The sequence below is a fragment of the Cryphonectria parasitica genome (genome assembly GCF_011745365.1).
Source record: "Cryphonectria parasitica EP155 unplaced genomic scaffold M406scaffold_3, whole genome shotgun sequence".
NCBI lineage: Eukaryota > Fungi > Ascomycota > Sordariomycetes > Diaporthales > Cryphonectriaceae > Cryphonectria > Cryphonectria parasitica.
Genome location: NW_024468911.1, coordinates 4,931,691 through 4,951,933, shown reverse-complemented (window position 1 = coordinate 4,951,933; position 20,243 = coordinate 4,931,691). Strand labels below are relative to the sequence as shown.

Sequence of the window (20,243 nt, the reverse complement as noted above, 5' to 3'; positions counted from 1 at the left end):
TTTCTATATTTTTCTTTCCTCTTTCCTTTTTCTCCCCAACCATCCCTCTCGACAGCTTTACCCAGCGCTAAATTCAACTGCACCTCACTTGACCCTACCAACCCGACGGCCGCCTCTCCAACACCCCTACAACCAGTCCTCCTCCTCCTCCTTCTCGAGCCTCTACTCCTCCACCGTCCAGACGATGCCTAAGAAGCTCGTCAAGTCTGCAACCTTCTCCTCCATATCCTCCGGCTCGACCTCGACCTCGACCCCGACCCCCATATCCCTACCTGTGCCTCGCATCCTTACCGATGGCGGCCCCCTCCCCAAGCTCGTCGTTTTCGACCTCGACTATACCCTGTGGCCCTTCTGGGTCGACACCCACGTTAATGGCAGCATAAAGACGGTCCCCGGCAGCAACAATACCGCCTGCGCCGACAGGATAGGCGAGGAGTTTGCCTTCTACAGGGACGTGCCGGGGGTTCTGTACGCCCTGCCGCAGCTGGGCATGCGGGTCGGCGTGGCCAGCCGGACCAGCGCGGCCGACCTGGCAAGGGACATGCTCAAGTTGCTGCACATCCATCCACCGGCGCCGGAGGACGGCAAGAAGGCCGGCAAGACGAGAAAGGCCCTCGACATGTTCGACGCGGGGCTGCAGATCTACCCTGGGTCTAAGCTCACGCACATGCAGAAGCTGCAGAAGGAGACGGGCCTGCCGTACGAGGAGTTTCTTTTCTTTGACGACGAGAGCAGGAACAGGGAAACCGAGAGCCTCGGCGTCACCATGTGTCTGGTGAGAGACGGGGTGACCTGGGGCGAACTAGAGCGTGGAGTGAGGGAGTGGAGGAAGAGGAGGGGGTTCACGACGCCAAGGGTTGGCGGCGCCGCAGCAGCCGGGGACGACGGTCAATGAGCTGAGATGGCGGTGTCATAAGTTTTCCATATGCATGGTTGGATTACGACAGGGCGGACGGCGACCAGGAGACACTGCGCCTGTCATTCTGGCCGGTTTGACAACTGGCGGTGCAACATTTCTGTTCGCACATACCATGGTTTATTTTTCTTCCTATTTCCTTCTTTCTTTCTCGGCGTGCAATGCAAATAGAATACGGTCATGCTGTCACGATTCAGGACGAACACAGAGCATAGACATGGGTTTGGAATAGAAGGGAGAGTAGATGTATACATGATAGAAGATAAATCAATAATTGCAACAATTCACACATGAACCTGTCCACCACAGCCACGATGGCTCTCCCTCTACGTGCCAATCCGTCTGTAACATGGCATCGGTTAGTAAAAAGTTCGAGACGTGCCTCTGGACTGCCTCCCAACTGGAACTCAATCAGTGAGACCAATTCATATGCTGTGCCAGGTAAGTTTCTATCCATCTGAGGTGATTGCTAAGCAAATATGGGTACAACAAATTCAAATAGACCCTGGGGAATTCTTTGCCCCACCACAATGAGATCCCGTGGTCCCGGGCCCGGGCCGGTTGACGTCATGAAGGAACTTTTCTAATTACAAAGAGATAACTTTGTTTCCCAGAACTTGGGCTGAGGAGATAAAACTGAGAGAAGGGCAGATGGGAAAGAGTAGGAACCAATGTGAATGTAGACCAAAGATGACGATTTCAGCCCCTTGCATAGCATACACAACGTCTCATCCATCCATCTTGGTCACCTGCAGCGCACATCTACTATCTAATATCTGCACGAGCATGCAAGGCGCGCATCTGACTTCTCCCCCTGTCCGTTGGATCCTCTTCCCCTCCATCCTCCGTCTTTCGGTGGCCACGGGGTGGGATATTTGTCCCCACAAGCGGAAAAGTGGCGGCGTCTGAGTGTGTCAAAAGTCGCCAAAATGCGCAGCTTTCGCACTCAGCTCAAACTCCGAAAGTCCCCCTTGCGAAATTTCTTGGCCGATCTAGCTTCTCTCGTCGAACCTCTCAGCTCAATCTTACCTTTTTATCGCATACATTTTATTAATGGATGTACCATAGTAGTAAATCCCCTCTCTCTTTTCTGCTGTTGATGACCTCGTGCGCAAACTTGTCACTTGTCCGAAGGCGACTCTGCTCTTGTATATTTCTGTAAACCAAAATTTGAGATCGACAGGCACTCTCTCCATCTGTCTTCCCCAATCTCCAACTGTAAAATACTTGTTCCCCTTCTGTCTCCTTCTCCTCCAATGACACGTCCTTCAATCGAGGCCGCAACCGCCGGCCATGCTACGAGGACGCACTCCAAGGCCTCGGCGAAGAGCAGCAGCGGTGCCCACGTCAAGGGCACCATCGAGTATGGCTACCCGCATGGGCACATAGGGCACCTCACTCCAGAGGAGGAGGCTTCGTTTGCCGAGTTCAAGACCCTCTTGACCTCCAAGGGTTTGTACAAGCCCGGCCCGCCGCCGTCGCACGACGACACGGTGCTACTGCGGTTCCTGCGCGCCCGGCGCTGGGTTGTGGCCGACGCGCACAAGCAGTTCAAAGACACCGAGGACTGGCGCGCCGCCATCCAGCTCGACGTGCTATACGACACCATCGACGTCGACGCGTACGAGCAGAGCCGCCGCCTGTACCCGCAGTGGACAGGGCGGCGCGACCGCCGCGGCATCCCCATCTACCTGTTCGAGATCCGCCACCTCGACCCCAAGACCGTCAGCGCCTACGAGAAGTCCGTCGCCTCGACCTACTCGCGCGCCGCCCACGACGGCAAGACCCCCGCCAAGCTCATCCGCCTCTTCGCCCTGTACGAGAACCTGACGCGCTTCGCCCAGCCCCTGTGCACCCAGCTCACCGACCGCGAGCACGCCCGCACCCCGATCACCCTCAGCACCAACATTGTCGATGTCAGCGGCGTGAGCCTGAGGGGGTACTGGAACCTGAAGGGCCACATGCAGGCTGCCAGCGAGCTGGCGACGGCGCACTACCCCGAGACGCTGGACAGGATATTTGTAAGTGAAACTCATGCCATACCTTGAGAGAACAATACCGTTCTGGGCTGACACCGAGACCTGTGTTCTCTCTTCGTGTCTAGATTATCGGCGCGCCCATCTTCTTCACCACCGTATGGGGCTGGATCAAGCGCTGGTTCGACCCCGTCACCGTCTCCAAGATCTTCGTCCTCTCCCACTCCGAGGTCCTCCCCACCCTCACCTCCTTCATCGACATCGAGAACATCCCCAAGCAGTACGGCGGCAAGCTCGACTTCAACTGGTGCGAGATGCCCAACCTCGACCCCAAGATCAAAGAGCTGGCCACCTGGGAGAACGGCTACACCGAGTTTCCCAAGGGCCCCGTCTACTGGGTGCCCATCGACGGCGGCAAGAGGCTTGAGTGCATCGCCAGGGGCAGCGTGAACAAGCAGCAGAGGAACGAGCGCGTCTGCACGATACCAGCCGCCTTCGCAGACGGGGAGGAGGGGCTGGAGCAGGAGAAGGAGAAGGGAGAGGCAGCGCCCCTGGCCAACGGGAACGCCGTGAGGCCTGCCCAAGACGAAGCAGTCAAGCCGAGCGAGGCACCAGTTGCGACGGATGGTGTGAAGGAGGTGGCAGTGCCCGAGGTCAGCTCGCCCACAGACGACGAGTTCCAGGACGCTCCCGAGGAGCCGCTGGTCACGGAGGTCCAGGGCGTCCAGAACCTGTCCATACAAGATCCAACTGAGAAGACAAATCATGTCGATACCGCAGTTTTAGACAAGACTGGGGAGGCGGAGGCCAATGGGAAGCCTGTGGTCGCTTCATGATAAACGAGAGAATAAAGGGCATAAGTTGCGGAGAGATATTGTACATACAAGCTTTTTTTCTTTCTTTCTTTCTCTTTTTCCTCTTGGATAGAAAAACGCATTTGCGCGGGGGGAGGCCTTGAATATGCATGGCAATGTCGGACTGGCAATCACACCTGGATTCTGTGACCGTGTTTCCGTCGTTTCTCCACCTGTGTGTTGATGCTGAGAGAGACGAGGATGTCTAGATAGGTCCAGATTCGATCATGTTGGTTTGGAAGCTTGGATTGTCTCATAACTCGGCCATCTAAAGGCGGGGGATTATGGTCAATGTAGAGAAGAACAGAAATGCGTAGGACAGAACAGACAACTGGTCTCGCTCCGACCACAGTGCTGGAAGCAAGTCTGGTTTCGAAGTCATTAATCCCTCTCTCCCAATGACCATCTAAAAATCTTGAGCGAATTCTTACACATATGCAAGGGATCGCTTTGTGGCAAGGCAGCTACCAGTGGTTGGCCCCCCGGCCACTCTACCTTCAGGGCACCGAGACTCGGTGGCGTACTTAGTGTTTCCAAGAAGTAAATCTTTAGTCAATGACTAGAGATCCTTAAACACGGGAGGAGTAGAAAATCCTTAATCGTATTAGAGGTGATAAGCTGAAAGCTCTGAATTGGTCATATGATAGCTCCGAAACGGTGGACCAACTCCTCTCTCACCTGACTGGACACGATTTGAGTGGGCTGACGTTGTAAACATACGAGCATACCCTCACGTCCTCTCCAGGTCAGCTGGGTCATGATCAGATGGGCCATGGTGACTGTCATCATGAACCATGCATGATCCCAAACCATCATTCGAAAGATTTTTTATTGGAGATGGATTAGATTTCTTTGCGAAGAGTTCTCATGGTGCATTGTAGAACCTCGATGGGTTCCGAGTATTGAAGCTTGGAGGGCATAGTGAGCCTGCCGCCTGGGATCTCAATGGTTTCATGGTATATCGTTGAATTCCATATTCTATGCCAACTTATGAAGATGATTTTACTCCGTCCCCCATGGAGCCTATGAAGATGATTGCCTTCCCATTGACCTCATGGTTCTGGCTGGGTAGATTTGGCGGCCTCTGGGCTTCAGAGGCTCACTGACAAGCACTGAAATTGCTTCATGCAAACAATGAAAGGAACGGGCATCTCCAGAATAAACTGCAAGTGTATACTCTAAGTACATAGAACGTCGTAAGCTGAAAATCTCGCCCAAGCTGCATTTTCTCGTCTAGGAGTCCAAGCTCTGTCTCTTAGACGGCATCTAGCATTGGCAACAGCTCTTTTATCTACAATTAAGTCTTATGGGCTTCGCATGAAAGAACTTGTTCCGTCAAATTGCCCTAGGAAAGACCTGGCAATCACAACGTTCAGAATATATACCATTTTCGAATTCTCGACACGGTCGTCCTCAAGCTCTTGCTAGCCCTCCTGTCAGACTGCGACTAGAGTAAGACCTTCCACACATTGGTGATGAAAATCAGTCACGTTACTGCTGCTATAGTCCTCATGCGAATGAATTATCAGAAGTACTTGATCAAAAGAAAACCACCGGTGTACTTTTAATAGTCAGCTATGCATCCCAGACACTATTAATATCAGACACGCTGATTTTTCATAAGCAGATCATCGTCACATGGTTCATGAGGTAATCTGCTCCGTGGCTTGAAATGTTGAGTATAGTAACAACCCTGCTGAAGGCATAAGTGCGAGTCAACTAGCTACTTCAGTAAACGAGAATCAACGCCTCGATACTCTATTCGTCCGCCATACTCGGGCGTTCAAAGTAGACACCCTTGGCAATTCAACTCTAAAGTTCCCTGTCAAAAAATTCGATTGCCATCGACCTCTTAAATAGACCCTTGCACTCTGTTCGGTTTTTGGGATATAAGATTCTCAGCACTGGGTTTTACTCCTTGTCGGTTTCAGAAGTCTGCCTGTTCCTCCTCACATGTGATTAGCTGTTGTGAGGCATGTTTTGGAATAATTTCCACAAAGTGCAAGAGAGCTTTGACCTCGAGTGAAGCCTAAAGCACGTTATACAAATGCAACATCACCTCTCGATTACGAGCATTATTCGTACTCAGGATGGCGCCTTGCCAAACTCGAGGCCTTCTCACCGGCCGCGGATCCTTCATGCTTCTATGCGCGGGGTTGCAAACCACGGTGGATGATTGGAACGTAGCAATGCGTGCCGAACTTAGAGGGGACGTGTACTGCATAAGACTTTAAGTAATGTCCCGTGTAGAGGACGGTATCGATTTGAAGTCATGTGCGAATTGCGCTGCGCAGGATCCTCGAGCGCAGCATCGCGAGCCATGCCCCATTCATGGCCCCTGACGATACTGTGGGTGAGTGGACCGTCTGGATATCGCTGCGGAGGGGAAGACATGGATGGCTGAAAAACACAGCAAACAATTAATCAACCATGTTGTATACCATGATACTATGGTGAGTGGTGATGATTTACAATTGAGCGTTCACATCCGCACTGAAGGTGTACTTTAGTTTTTGCTAGTACGAGCCATGACAAACGACACCCATCATCGTTTGCTCCTTAGACCGCACTCGTACCTGGACCAGCCAGAGCATAGACGGCGTCTGGACAAGCTTTCGCAAGCTTTTGCCAAGGGGTGGACGCCTTCGCCAAGGGCGGATGGTAGGTGGCTTTCCCGCTTGCTTGGCAACTTGGCAGACGATCATTCTTTGGGTCTTGCAGCACCAAGCTGCTGTTTGGCAGCTACGCTGTCCGCTGACTGGCGGAACATAGCACAGACTCTTCGTGTTTATGTTGGTTGTTTGATGAAGGTGCGTCTGAAGGGGCAACCTTGAGGGAAACCACTGTGCAAGCATCTGGAGGTGGAGTCTATTTGCAGATCACGAGAGAGGGACAAGGAGATCCTTTCACAAGGATGGGAATTTCCCAAGCCACAAACGATGCGAATCCCCATGAATGAACACAGTGAGCCGGGGTCACAGCTACCAACACTTCTGCAACGCCCCGCATAATCATCTTTAGTACCTTAAAAGGCTTCATCCCTACAGAGCAACCTTGCCGAGGCTAGGGTGTTCTCGCCAGCAAGTGGCTTGCCAAAAATTACCCTCTAGGACGATCCAACATGGCCCCATATTTTTCTAGATCCCCCCGTTTGTCTATCGTGCCCATCAAATTGTAAATCGCAAGAGAAACCAATTTGTCACATCGACCAACACTCACTGGACAATACGGCACCCCCTGTCGAGTGTGGAGCAGGGGGCCACGCGCCTCTTTCTTATCATGCTCATCGATATGGGGTCCAATGTTGATAACGCCATCCGGCGCTGTAACGTTGTCAACTTCCGACCTTCCTGGTTCGGCGAAATTCTCGAGCGCCATTCTCTGTAGCCCGTCTCGCTTGCGTGGAGGCGGTTGGAGTCGGTCCGTTCCTGCTACTACTATGGTACTGTTCCGCCGTCCGCCTCTGCTTTTGCTGCTTGTTTTGCTTTGCTTTGCTTCTGCAGCCATCTTCAGCTCAGCCTTCTGTGTTGTGTGCAAGCTCCCGGGTAACGTTGTGGCAAGACTGACTGGCACATTCCAATCCATGGACCCGAGCCCTTGGGTTCCAGCCTCTCGTTTTGGCGTGGGGCCTTCTCATTGGTACAATGAGTACGGGTGGACTCGAAGAAATGGATTGCGTATACTTAGTGGTAATTATTCAGTAAACAAATAGAAACACCGGGGTCCTCGTTCGAAACACAATCGTGGGACCTCGGAGACCTCCGCCGGATCGCTCTAGATGACCTCCTGGTCACAACATCCTCCGCTATTCTCCCGTGCTCTGTCTCCATCTTCCTCTTTGCGTGTTTCTAGCCCCAGCCTCGGTTAAGCCAGCTGGACCTGAGGATGCCAAGATAGACCTAGAAAGACCAAAACTCCTCCTGTGGGCAGCGAGAAACCCATGACCTTCCACCTAGGTGATTAGCAGGTCAGAAATCACCATCTCTGGAAATAATTCCGGACTGCGGTCATCGGTCTCTCCGCCAAGGAATGTGTCGTGGTGCCCGCTGCCGCCTCTCCCCATGTGAGAGGCGAAATAGACCTTCTACGGTGCTTCTAGAATATTAGCGCAAGGGTGAGGCCATGTATCACCCACCACACCACATCGCCAGAGTCTAGTGCGGTTCAGCCCCCAGCAGGTGGTGGAATGACCAGTCGAGTCTAGTTCGGGAGGGAGGCAAACAAAAAGGCCTGTTGGGCTGCATATTGGTATATTGTGGTACTCTTGAGGATGGGTGCGATCGTCCGCGAATTGGCCAATGAGCTTTGGGAACACCATCGAAAGGGGGTGTGGAAACACATTTTTGAGGCGATAAGACCGAGGATTTCTCTTCCTCTCTCAACAGACAGGCCTCGACAACAAGGTCAAAGGCCTGCCGAATCAGGGCTCTTGGCTGCGTCCTGCCGATATCTCTTCGTATGGGTACCATTGGAGCAGCCACCCCGGTTCCTGGCAACCTTTTTTTTTTGTGGAATGGCCGCCATCCAACGTCCCGTTTCTCCTCCCAGTCCAGCCGGGGCGCATGGCTAGGGGTACATCGCAGTAGATCACGCCTGCATGGATGCTACTGCGGATCTGCAGAGTGGAGGGGGTTAGAGGAGGAGGAAGAGAAGGAGAAGGTCGACTCGTCACCAATATAACATCTCTTGTCCCATTTCACTCCCCCTCTTCTTCTTCTTTTTCCCTTTTGCCTTTTTTGTCCTGCCTCTTTTTTTTCCCCAGGTCGACCATTGAAGACTGTGGTCTGTTTTGCCTCAGTCCAGTCCTACTTGACTGTCTTCCGTTCTTCTCAGAGACTTGAAGAAGTCTTGACAGACAAAATGAGTAAGTCAACAACACTTCTCTGTGTCTATTTCACAGAAACGTGACTGATTTTCCCCTCTGCCCATTGCAACCCCCACCCCCCACCCCTCCTCTTTCTACGCCCTCATGAGTGAGCACCGCTAATCAAAGGTAAAATGACCAGCGAGCGCCGAAGGCGTCGAGAAGAAATTTGTCACTCCCCAGGGCGAGGCTGTTATCATCCCTGCGCCCGCCCATGGAGATGGCCCCCCGGCGGTTCATCCTGAGGTCGGTACCAAGCCTGACAAGACTGCTGGTACCGATATCGAAGTAGCCTCCAGACCCGACACGTCTGCAGGCGAGGTCTGGGATTTTGAGAATTATCCTCTGCCCACAGACGAGGAGCGCGCCACCCTCCGCAAGGTCCCCGACAAGATTCCCAAGATCGCCTACCTTCTCTGCGTGGCAGAGCTGGCCGAGCGTGCCTCGTACTACGCTACCACCGGTGTCTTTAGCGACTTTCTTGAGTACCCTCTGCCAGCAGGTGGCAATGGTGCCGGTGCGCCCGACCCCAACGACTCTCAGGGCGTGGCTGGTGCCCTGGGAAAAGGTGTCCAGTTCGCCTCTGCCTTTGTGCTCCTCTTCACCTTCATGGCCTACGTCTTCCCCGTCTTTGGCGCCTGGATCGCCGACACGAGGCTTGGCCGCTACAACACCATCATGCTGGGCGCTGGCATTGGTGCTGTAGCACACGTTATCATGACCGGTGGTGCTGCCCCCAGCGTGCTGCAGAAGGGCGACGGCATTGCACCCTTTATGATCTCCTTCTTCATGCTGGCTGTCGGTGCTGGTATCTTCAAGCCCAACGTCGCCCCTACCGTGCTCGACCAGTACGTGCACCAGCGCGAGTACGTCAAGACGCTCGCCTCGGGCGAGAGGGTCATTGTCGACCCGGAGACCACCATCCAGCGCATCATGGTGATCTACTACGGCTTTATCAACATTGGCGCCTTCTTCGCCCTCGCCTCCACCTACGCCGAGAAGTATGTCGGCTACTGGCTGGCCTTTTTGCTGCCCACCATCATGTACACCCTCGTGGTGGTCGTCTTTGTCAGCGTGCGCACCAAGATCGTCAAGAAGCCGCCCATGGGCTCTGAGCTCAACGACTTCTTCAAGATCACCAGCATCTGCTGCAAGGAGAACAAGTTCCAGGTCTGGAAGAAGGGCTTTTGGGATGCCGCCAAGCCAGAGGTCCTGGCCAGGAAGGGCAGGGCCGTCACGTGGAACAACAAGCTCGTCAAGGACGTCGGCCGCACCTGGGCCGCCTGCCAGATCTTCCTGTACATTCCCATCTGGTATCTCAACGATGGTGGCATCGGTGCCGCCCCGACCAACCTGGCTGCGTCCACCGTGCTCAACAACGCCCCCAACGACCTCCTGTCCAACTTCAACTCCCTCACCATCATCATCTTCACCCCGATCTTCGCCTACGGCATCTACCCGACCCTCAACCGCTTCGGCATCCACTTTGGCCGTATCAAGCGTATGACGTTCGGCATGATCCTCGCCGCTATCTCGGGCCTGTGCGGTGGTATTCTCCAGCTCTACGTCTACCGCTGGAGCCCTTGCGGCTACTACGCCTCCACCTGCGACGAGCCTGCGCCCATATCCGTCTGGTGGGAGCTGCCCATGGTCTGCCTGGGCGCCATCTCCGAGATTCTCGTCAATGTCACCTGCTACGAGATGGCCTATGCCCGCGCACCCCCCAACATGAAGGCCTGTGTCTTTTCCATCTGCCTGTTCATGACTGCGCTGTATGCTGCTATTGGTGAAATCCTGACACCTGCGATTGAGGACCCGTACCTGGTGGTAAGTGACGAAGAACACCTCTTTCTTTCCCCTGCATCTTCTCTCTATGTGTGTGTGACAACAGTGCGCTGACATATACTTCTCTTTCAGTGGATCTGGTTCGGTCCCGCCATTGCTCTCTTCGTCCAGACAGCCATTTTCTGGTTCCGCCACCGCAACATCGACGAGGACGCTTACATGACCTATGAGGACGAGGAGGACCAGACCAGCGTCGCCCCTCTGCATGCCAACAACGAGTATCCCACGGAGAAGGAGGCCTATGAATAAATGCCATTGCCAAGATTCTTAAAAAGAAAAAGAAGGAAGAAAAAATGTTACAATACTATTAGAACGGCATTAGATGCAGTAGTAGGGTGGAGATTGCAGATGTGTAGATAGCAGGTTAATGAGATACCCTGGGGCATTGAACTGCTCTTTTGAAGAAAACCACTTCTCATGATAATTATGATGATTTCCGACTATCATTGCGTAGTATCCTGCTCGGTGTCTGTTGGACCATTTTTAGATGATGAAGGCTGGATCACAACCCTCAGAATCGAGTCACGTTCGTCACCAATGGTTAGGAACGGTTAATAATGAGGTGGGATGAAGGCGCGTCGAGCCTGCGAGGGCGAATCAATACAGCTGAACGACGACCCCCCAACATTGATTACCAGCGAGAACCATGCTCGACGATACAGCATTCAGGTAACTCAACTATTTCTCGGACCTTCAAACCTCGACCCTCTTCTCATACCTCCCTGCAATGAGCTGGGACAGACTTGCATTCCGTCTAACGGGGGAACAAACGGCTGTAGTGCGGACACTCATTGATGATGAATGCATGTGAATAATGAAAAGCTGGCAGTGATCATCTGACTGGGTGGTGGGAGCACCAATGAGGTGGGCGTTGGCCCACAATGTCCATGTGGGAATCTATTGTCTTATGGACCTACCAATCCTATCCCTAAACACCGGCTAGACATGTTAAGCAGTTCATCTAGTCGGCCCCAGTGCTGGACATCGATCATCGTCTTCTTACCTCACTGCCGTCTTGGCGTCCGTTTGAGTTTGGCATTCCCCATTCATAGCGTCTCTCGCGTGCTAACGGGTCCCCATCTCAGATCATGAATTCACCTCCGACAGATACATAACCCACAATCTCACCGTCTCGCAGCTTGCCAATTCTCGGCACTATTTGAGCTTCTAGGTTGGCTTCATCGATGGTCGAGAGAGCCATGGGTACTGCTCATAAACCCTATAATGACGCCAGTGAACACGCCGCAGTATGAGACGGTGTGTCTTTTGTACTTGACATTTGCACCAGGCATATATTTAACATTCATGCCTCCTCGGTGTCCGTGCCATATTTTATAGGATAATAGCCTTGACGTGGTGTGATACATCGAGGGAATTCAGCAAAGCCAGGCCAGAAAATTGTCACCCACTCACACTATTACATATGATCATTTCATAATACACTTGCTGCCCTACACGATTGAAAATATGAGGACAGAATTATGAGACCGTCATACCACCGGATCTGAGAGAAGATTCTAGAATAGTATGAAGTGATAGTTTTGTACGCGTACATGGAAGGGTAATTCCAGGCTGTAAGTATTGTCCGACATCCACTGATTCAGTGACTGGCAGGGGCCCAAGAAGTTAGAGAGCTTTTTCTATGAATCCAATAGATTCAGCGCCAATATATCCATTGTTCATAAGATTCACGTTCAGCTGCGAGACTGAAGCATTCTGCCAACATTGATCGAGTCTGTAGCGCAACTGAGGGGAAATGGAGAGAACTAGATACAAGGGTTAGGGTCCTCCGGCTTAATCATCACCACCAGCTGACAGTAATCACATGCGTCTTCCCCTTCTCCCAAGAACCGGTCCATATCCACACCCACACCATTGGTTGTGCGTGGAGAGCATATGCTTGGCGGAAAGAATGCAGTACGCAAGAGTATAGAGAGTTATTTAGTGTATTTTAAGCCTGACACTATGCTGCGAAGCTAGCATTAGTCACTTCCGAGATGGTGGGGGTCGAGTCGATGTTGCCATACGGCAGAAGGATGGCATCAAGGTGATGCAATTCACAGCCTTGACATGAGCGAGAAGTTAATCAGTCTCATAGAGTGCTCAGAGTTCATAACTACATCATTCAAGGTATCGCCTCAAAACTCTTACACTAATTGAATCGCCTCTTTCATGTATGTTGTCATTTGGTGTTTTAAAGGGCAAGTAGCAATTATTGAACATTCACCTCCACCACCAGAAACACTTTACAACATTTGTTGCCCCCAAAGTTTGACCATCAACTCGACATGGCTGCAGCAACCGATACTCACCCATCCACAGACCCAGAGGTCTATGCCGAGTATGCCTCCAAATGGTCTTCTCTCCCAGACAGCGAGGAAACCTGGCTCCAGCGCGCCAAGGATGTCGCCGCCGTCCTCGCCAAAGATGCCAGCATCCGCGAGCGCGAGAACAAATCCCCTCGAGCAGAGATTGCCCTGCTGAAGAACTCGAATTTGACGAAGCTGCTTGGGCCCAAGAAGTATGGAGGCGGTGGACAGCCGTGGAGCACAGCGTACAAGGCGATTCGCGAGGTAGCCAAAGCTGACGGGTTAGTTGGTTGCATTTTGTCTTCATTGATTTTCCTCTCCTCCAGTCATCTCATCATCTTCTTGTTCTTTTTCTTCTTCTTCTTCTTCTTCCACTGACAGTCATGCCTAGTTCCATCGGGATGCTGCTTGGATATCACCTGCTGTGGTCCACAACGGCCAACGTAGTCGGCACACCAGAGCAGATAGACCGCTTCCAGGAGCTCATTATCTCCAACAACTACTTCCTGGGAGGGGCAGTCAACCCAAGAGATAGCGACCTCAAGGTGACTGATTCAGGAGACAAGCTCGTGTTCAACGGCGTCAAGCACTTCAACACGGGCGGTGTCGTCTCCGACCTGACAGTGCTGGAAGGTGTCCTCGAGGGCACCGAGAACCACGTGTTTGCCATCGTGCCGACCAAACAGGATGGAATCAAATTCAAGTATAATTGGGACAATGTGGGCCTCAGGTTGAGCGAGAGCGGCGGAGTGACGATTGACAATGTGTCTTCTCCGTGGAGTGACGCCTTGGGCTGGGATGGAGAGAAGAAACAGCCCATTGCTGACATCGTCGGTGTGCCGTTCGGCTCACTGCTGCTTCCAACGTATGTTCAGATCCAGTCTAGCTAAGGGCCATTGCCACTCGTTTGATACCTCTTTTTCTGACTGACATGCACACTCTGTAGCATCCAGCTTGTCTTCAGCAATTTCTACCTCGGAATCGCCCTGGGGGCCCTGGACTTCGCATCCAAGTACACAGTGTCGAATACCAGGCCCTGGCCATTCGGTGGTGACGTGAGTAATTCGTTCTTTTGAAAAGAAGACAAGAGGTCTGAGCTGACAAAATCCCCCACCCAAATCAGAATAAAGAGAAGGCAACAGACGAGTTTTATATTCTCTCCAAATACGGCAACTTCTTAGCCCACCTCCGTGCAGCTGAGAGTCTCACGGACAAGGCTGGCTTGATCCTGGACTCTGTCTACGAGAAATACTCGACAAGACGCAGCGAGCTCCCTGCCCGCGAGCGCGGCGAGCTCGCCGAGTGGGTGGCCAGCGTCAAAGTCGTGACCACGGACACGGGCCTGCGGGTGACTTCGGGCGTGTTCGAGGTGACAGGAGCCAAGGCGACGGCTGCGAAGGTGGGACTGGACCGTTTTTGGCGCGACATCAGGACGCACACGCTTCATGATCCCGTGGCGTACAAGGAGAGAGAGCTTGGCCGATATCAGCTTCTTGACGAGGTGCCAACGCCGACATGGTACACTTGAGAGACAAAGAGAGAAGAGAAGAGGTAAAGGATCTGGCTCTTCATGTTATACGTGACAATTGTAGTCACTCAATTCAATCAGTCTCATGTTTTCTTCTTGTTCAGAATAAATTTTGATTATCATGGAAAGGCCACAAGAAAAGAAAAAGAAGCAGCACCACGCAAAAAACTCCGGCCGATGATGCACTGTCTGAGAACACACGCTACCCGTATGAAAGAACCCTTGGACTCCAGCCCGACCACCTATTCACTTCAAGGTGAAGGAAGAAGACATCGAATTCAGATTAATGAGGGATTATTTTCCCCCACTTCTTTTCATGTTTTTTTTCTTTTCTGTTTCTGTATTCTTTTCTTTTCTTCGTTGTCCCCTTTTTGTCTTTTCTTTTTATTTGCTGCCATTCCTTTCCCCTTGATGATCCGACTTGGTGATCCCATTTCCTTTCATATCATGCCAGCCGGATGCTGCCTCAGTGGCCAAGTGTCATTCTCCGAGAGCGTGAAAGCATCGGAGAGCCGGGTTCTGTACACACAAAGAAAAAGAATCAGAATACTATGCTGACCAGTCGCTGACGTTTGTTTGGGCCTCCAACCCTTTAGAGTCAAGATCCTTGAGGTGCACCTGGCTCGACGTCTCGGCGTCGTGGAACTGCACCGTGTAGGACCGCTGGTACGTGATACCTTTCCCTGCGCCCCAGCCTCCTCCACCACCAACACTGCTTCCTCCCCCCGATTTCGACGTGTTGTTAGACTCGATCCCTACCCTTGCCTGGCTGCGGAGCGTCCTCGAGGCGCCTGTGGCGTAGTTGTCGGCGCCCCATGAGGCGTTGGTGCCGTAGCCGCGCCGGGTCGACGTCAGGCGCGGGAATATCTTGACGAGGATGAGGCGCAGGGCCGGCATGCAGGCGCACATGATGCCCACGTTGACTTCGATCGTGCTCCACTGCGACACGCGGAGGTTGTCCCAGGTCGGGTTGCTCGAGTTGGCGAACGTGATGAGGGTCTGGAGGCGGACGATGGAGATGACCGTGACGCTATGATAGAGAGATCATGTTACTTGAGACATCCCCCCCTTTTTTTCTTCTTTTTTTTCAAGAAAAAAAAAATGACAAAAGACGTTTTCATCTTCACTTACAAGGTTCCTGTGCAGAACATGATGCCGACGCCAATCTTCTTCTTAAAGTGCAGCTGAAGATCCCTGAGCTGAAAGAGCGGGATGGCAACCATCCAGATGTCGAGAGCGATGGAGGTGATGGCATTGGCCCAGCCGAGGCTGTTGGCGTTGATGCATGTGCCGGTGTGCTCGCCATCCCAGTTGGTCCAGTAGTAGTCGATGGGCTGGCACTGAAACACGGCGATGAGAATAAACGCCACGCCCCAGATGGCATTATAACCAATTGTGGCCCAGAGCAGCAGCCGCACCGTCCTCTTTGGGAAAATCTTGAGGTAGAAGAAGAGGAGCGACATTTTGAGGAAGGCCAGGTTGAGGAAGTAGACCCATTCCATGAAGTAGAACCAGTACACAAACGAGGTGATCTCGTGCGGCGTGAGGGTCCAGATGTCGCGGCCTAGGCCGTTGGCGATAGTCCCAAGCGAGGTCATGATCGTGCTCGCGGTTCCGGAGAGGATGGTGGCGATGATGAACCAGTCGTCGAAGCCGAGTTGCATGCGAGCCACAAACAACCTATAGCCGATCCGGAGGAGGAAGACAGCGGCCGAGATACAGCCCATGGTGATGTTCAGGACATTGTATGCCCGGCCTGCATCGCGCACCGGGGCACCACAGCCCGTCTCGGTGATATTCTTGACGGCTATGCGTAGACAAGGAGGTTGATCATGTTAGTTACCAGCGCAGCATGGAGAATAAGGCGCTTTCTTCTTCATCTCCCTCATCTTACTCTACTCTCTCTCTCCCCTCACACACAAACAGGAAAAGAAGGAAGATGACTAACACAGGGCCTCAATTTGGGTGCAATTAGATGTTACGCAGGATGTGATCTGGTCCTGCATTGCAGTGTTCGTGCACATGCATGGTAGGTTGGTACATGTTGGAAATGTCTGGAAGCCTGCTAGGAAGCAGTCGAGCTGGTACGCAGGAGAACAGATCAGAATATTGAGCTACACTGGGCCACCGTTGTTGGGTTGTCGTGTTGTGAAGCAGCGAGGAGTAAGACAGGACTTACCCCACAAACTGGCAGCTCACCAGCGAGGGTGGTGAGATCTGCTGCTGACGAGGAATCATCTCTTCTGGTGGATGCTAGGGCGGCTGGGAGGAGAGTCCCTAGCACCAGTAGGAACCGGAATGTTGAAAACATGAGGGCATCAAGGCCGTGTTGTTCGGTCGGCTCACCGCATCCAAAATAACATTACTTGTGGTGAAGCAGCATGTATGATACAACAGACTGGGGGGAAGAGGAGAGCGGAGAGGAAGACAAGAGAATAAGTGAAGAGGAGGTAAGTTCAGCAGAAATACGATCGGCGTGGGGAGTTTTGTCAGAGAGAGGGAATAAAAAAAGAGGGAATACAACTCTTTCATGGGGAACAGATTTGACACGTGCGGAGCCAAGACAAGACGAAGACCACACAGTACGTAAACCAACTTCAACTCGATCAATCAATCAACCCAGGCCTGTCAAAGCTGCGTACCATAGTACGAGGATAATTCCGGAGTGCCTACCTCGATACATGAGAGCCGTCCGCCGGCGCCCCTCTCACTATTGCTAAGGAAATACTATGGACCTACGTACACTATGCACGCTGCAGTACCCTACCAGAGTAATCACAGCCGCGAACCACTCAGGGTCGAGAAGCATCATCCTTGTGTCGAGCCGAGTCGAGCCCTGCATATTATCACCGACGTATCGCGGCCTCCAAATTCCTACAAGACAAGGTGGGGACCAGGCCTCCCCAGGCTCCACACCACCCTAAAGAAGTTCCAGAGTCCACAGGGACGTTGACGAGGGCACCACACGAGAGAGGGGCACTAGGGAGACCCTCCCCAGAGGCAACATTGGTGGCGTGAGTGGGCCGCTCTACTCCTGCAGGCACAAGGGGCACGAAACCCCTCCAGGTATAGCATATCGCCCCTAGTTGAAGTTATACCGTCATGGTTCACAAGTTCTCATGGATCTGAAAACTTGCATGGCTTATTTTGCACGTGTTCCGGATTCACAGGACAGTTTTTTTTCGCCGTGTTTCTCCTTGCGTAGTTGTGATGATGAACTGGAGAGAAAGCCCAATCGGAAAGATGGTGTACGATATATTCTCAGACTAGCAGTTGAGACAGGATCAACCTTAAAAGGAAACCATTCTGTCATGCAAAAGTGGCTGGGAACCAATCAACAAAGGGCTACTGCATCGTACTTACATTAAGTGCTACCGAAGCAACACAACGTAGTATGTAAGATCTTCAGAGTAGTTCCAGTGGATGGTGCGCCATGTGGTGCGGCTGATGTGACCAGGTAAGGAGGATCCTAGCAACCGCCTGGGTATGATATTTCCACGACACTCGCCTGCAGGGGATGGAAAGGAAGAAAGAAGAGAAGAAGACAAAAGGGTTCAAAAATGAGAATAAAAAAATACGAAGGAAAAGATGCAAGAACAAGACTACCATGGTTACAACACAATGTGAGAAGAAAATTCTACGGCAGAGTCCCACATGCTATTGGATGCATGCATTGCTTGGCCCGACAAAACCATGGAACAACGGTGCCTCGTGGGGATAGGAAGAAGGAAAAACAAGAAATCATGATACGTACATATCAATGATAACGTCTCACAGTCCAAATGTTGGCACGGTACCGGGCCATTGTAACATAGTGCCACGGTACAAAGAAAAATGGAACAGCATCGGGGAATTCCCATCGCCCCTCCAGGGACGGAAATAAGATTTGAGTGCTCCAGGAGTTTGCGCCATCCCCACGCAATCGAAGTTTGAAGGCTTCTCTCCACTGTCTGGGCTAGCTGTTAGTCACCTCTAGTGACTCTTGGGCATTTTAGGCGTCGTCTAGAGCGAATGCGATACACGCTTGCCTACCAGCCAACTTTACAAGGCACCCAGGTGCCAGGGACAACTACGTAGAGGACATGCGGCAGGTCGTCATGGCGCTGGACATCAACGTTTGGAGAGGCCGAGAGTGGCAAGCCGGAGGCCTAACGATATCATTTGCTCAAATGGCCAAGAGGTCCGAGATGAAAGGCGGCCGGGCGGGAGTACCGACTAGATTGGGGTGGCAAAAGGCGTTGTGTGGGAGAATTCTCATCCCTGCCCGCATGTGCTTGTATGTACAGTCATTGCAGTGCAGAGTGCAAGTGTGGTTGTGCGCGGGCTGGAGAGGCAAGCAAAGAGGGTCTAGAAACCACAATGGAACCCACCCTTGGGAGAGAGGAGAGACGAAACCCACCTCCCCTTCCCCCCCCCCCCCCTCCTCTCTTTTTTTATTTTCCATCTTCCGATACTCGTTCGAGATGAGGGTCTCGATGTCTACCAGCTACATGATAAAAGCCAATAGTACTGACATGCATCATGATTCTGCCCATGGTACCCTGGTATTCAGCCTTTTGCCCCTTGAAGAGAAAGAAGTAAGGAGGTGTCGGCTCCGGGGAACAGCCATCAAACCATCTGTGCTACCAGAAATTACAGGCCTGCGGAGATGAAGCTGGAGGAAGAGAAGAAAAAAAGACTACTGTGGTAGGTGGCGCTGAAAAACCCCTCCCTCCCACATTCTCCCTCCATGGCTCCATGGGAGGGCATCCACCAAGGCGCAGGGGCCGTGACCAGGGGGCCCCCGAGCTGTCACCAGCGTGGTTCGTTCGGAAGCATCCGTTTTGATCACCGCCAGGGGCATGAAGATGTTGTGCGTGGGCTTTGGGGGTCATTGTTGTTGGGGGGTTTCAAGCCAGCCATTTCCGGTAGACCTGGTCTTTCTCTCTTTTCTCGAGCCATCACATTTCCCATCTCGTCGGCTCTCGCTTATACCTTGTTACCACGCGTCTTCATTGTGTTACCATAGTGTGTAAGTAGACTTTATCCGTCCCATGTATTGGCTTCTTCGGCGCTCAAACATTAAACCTCTACATACTTCCAAGGCGCGACACCAAGTCAAAGTATAACCTAAAGCTTGACCAAAAGCAAGGCAGGAAGCAAGCAAAATACTGCCAGACAGAAGGAAAAGGCAGGCAACCCTTTGATCTCTCTCGACCGGATCACTCCCGTGGTGCTAATAAGTTGCATTGATGAGCTCGCCTATGACACGAACTCGACCACCTTTACTAACCGATCTGTAACCGATGCAACCCTCTTCGCGTTCTTGCCCTACCCGACTTTGTTTCTTCTCCTTCCTGTCAAGGATTGGCGGTCAATGCAAGGGGTTTAATCTTGCAGGGACGTGAGACCCTGTTCCTCGCCCAGTCGCTTCTCGCATACACAGTCTTCGGCTCGAGGCGATTCTCGGCCGGCTCTACGGATAATCCTGTACCATACTATGTTATGAGAACTATAGTACAGAACCATGAGGCCATAGCGGAGGTGGCTGGCTAGAGTTTGTAAGCGACAAGAGCAAAGAGGAAGTGAACGAGAGCAACCGAACGAACCAGTCCCCACCTGTCTGCGGCTCGGGTTTACGGACCCGGGCCCGTGAAACGACCTTCCTGGATGAGCGCAGCCATGGCGGGCCCTATAAGCACACTGCATGGTACCTAACGTTCCTCCGCGGACAGCACAAGAGGAGCCGAGAAGGCACTCTGCGCCGCAGCCTAGGATTGTACCCAACTAGACACATACCTTGGCAGCAGTGCAGTGGGTCCATTGTCTGTCTTCCCCAATCTTTTCTCTTCTTCCTTTTGCAATAGTGTGTGCCATACAACCAAACTTTCCCACTTGGGGACTCGCGTATAGCCGACGTATTTATCCCGCGTACGTACGGAGAATGAGATGCACTTAGCAGTAGTACTCTT

At 52.4% G+C, this 20,243-nt stretch overlaps 5 protein-coding genes across 5 annotated transcripts; 4 read left to right on the top strand and 1 right to left on the bottom strand.

Moving 5' to 3' along the window:
• Positions 1-184: 184 nt before the first annotated feature.
• On the top strand, positions 185-844 carry M406DRAFT_223284 (magnesium-dependent phosphatase-1; the record flags this gene model as incomplete). Its single annotated transcript, XM_040915646.1, has 1 exon — positions 185-844. A coding segment is annotated over one exon (660 nt), but the record flags the coding sequence as incomplete, so codon positions are not given.
• A 1,424-nt stretch (positions 845-2,268) lies between these two features.
• M406DRAFT_230489 (CRAL/TRIO domain-containing protein) lies at positions 2,269-3,401 on the top strand (the record flags this gene model as incomplete). The annotated part of the gene is made up of 2 exons (XM_040915842.1): positions 2,269-2,937; positions 3,021-3,401. Coding segments are annotated over 2 exons (1,050 nt in total), but the record flags the coding sequence as incomplete, so codon positions are not given.
• A 5,090-nt stretch (positions 3,402-8,491) lies between these two features.
• M406DRAFT_355825 (oligopeptide transporter) lies at positions 8,492-10,865 on the top strand. The gene is made up of 3 exons (XM_040923269.1): positions 8,492-8,610; positions 8,753-10,437; positions 10,528-10,865. Exons 1-3 carry the CDS (start codon positions 8,607-8,609, stop codon positions 10,702-10,704), a joined length of 1,866 nt encoding a protein of 621 aa, XP_040779036.1. The 5' UTR covers positions 8,492-8,606; the 3' UTR covers positions 10,705-10,865.
• A 1,878-nt stretch (positions 10,866-12,743) lies between these two features.
• Positions 12,744-14,292, top strand: M406DRAFT_329113 (acyl-CoA dehydrogenase NM domain-like protein; the record flags this gene model as incomplete). Its single annotated transcript, XM_040920395.1, has 4 exons — positions 12,744-13,045; positions 13,156-13,629; positions 13,711-13,819; positions 13,888-14,292. 4 exons carry the CDS (start codon positions 12,744-12,746, stop codon positions 14,290-14,292), a joined length of 1,290 nt encoding a protein of 429 aa, XP_040779035.1.
• Positions 14,293-14,384: 92 nt separating this feature from the next.
• On the bottom strand, positions 14,385-15,783 carry M406DRAFT_355824 (uncharacterized protein). Its single transcript, XM_040923268.1, has 2 exons — positions 15,424-15,783; positions 14,385-15,322 (listed from the first exon to the last, which is right to left on the bottom strand). The coding sequence occupies exons 1-2, from the start codon at positions 15,753-15,755 to the stop codon at positions 14,842-14,844; spliced, it is 813 nt and encodes a 270-aa protein (XP_040779034.1). The 5' UTR covers positions 15,756-15,783; the 3' UTR covers positions 14,385-14,841.
• Positions 15,784-20,243: the final 4,460 nt, after the last annotated feature.

Bases quoted from the DNA above. Each gene is read 5' to 3' on its own strand.
- M406DRAFT_355825 (XM_040923269.1), top strand. The intron at 10,438-10,527 runs GTAAGTGACGAA...CTTCTCTTTCAG, and splicing joins TTGAGGACCCGTACCTGGTG to TGGATCTGGTTCGGTCCCGC.
- M406DRAFT_355824 (XM_040923268.1), bottom strand. From the start codon at position 15,755: ATGTCGCTCCTCTTCTTCTACCTCAAGATTTTCCCAAAGAGGACGGTG. The intron at 15,323-15,423 runs GTAAGTGAAGAT...TCTCTATCATAG, and splicing joins ATGTTCTGCACAGGAACCTT to CGTCACGGTCATCTCCATCG.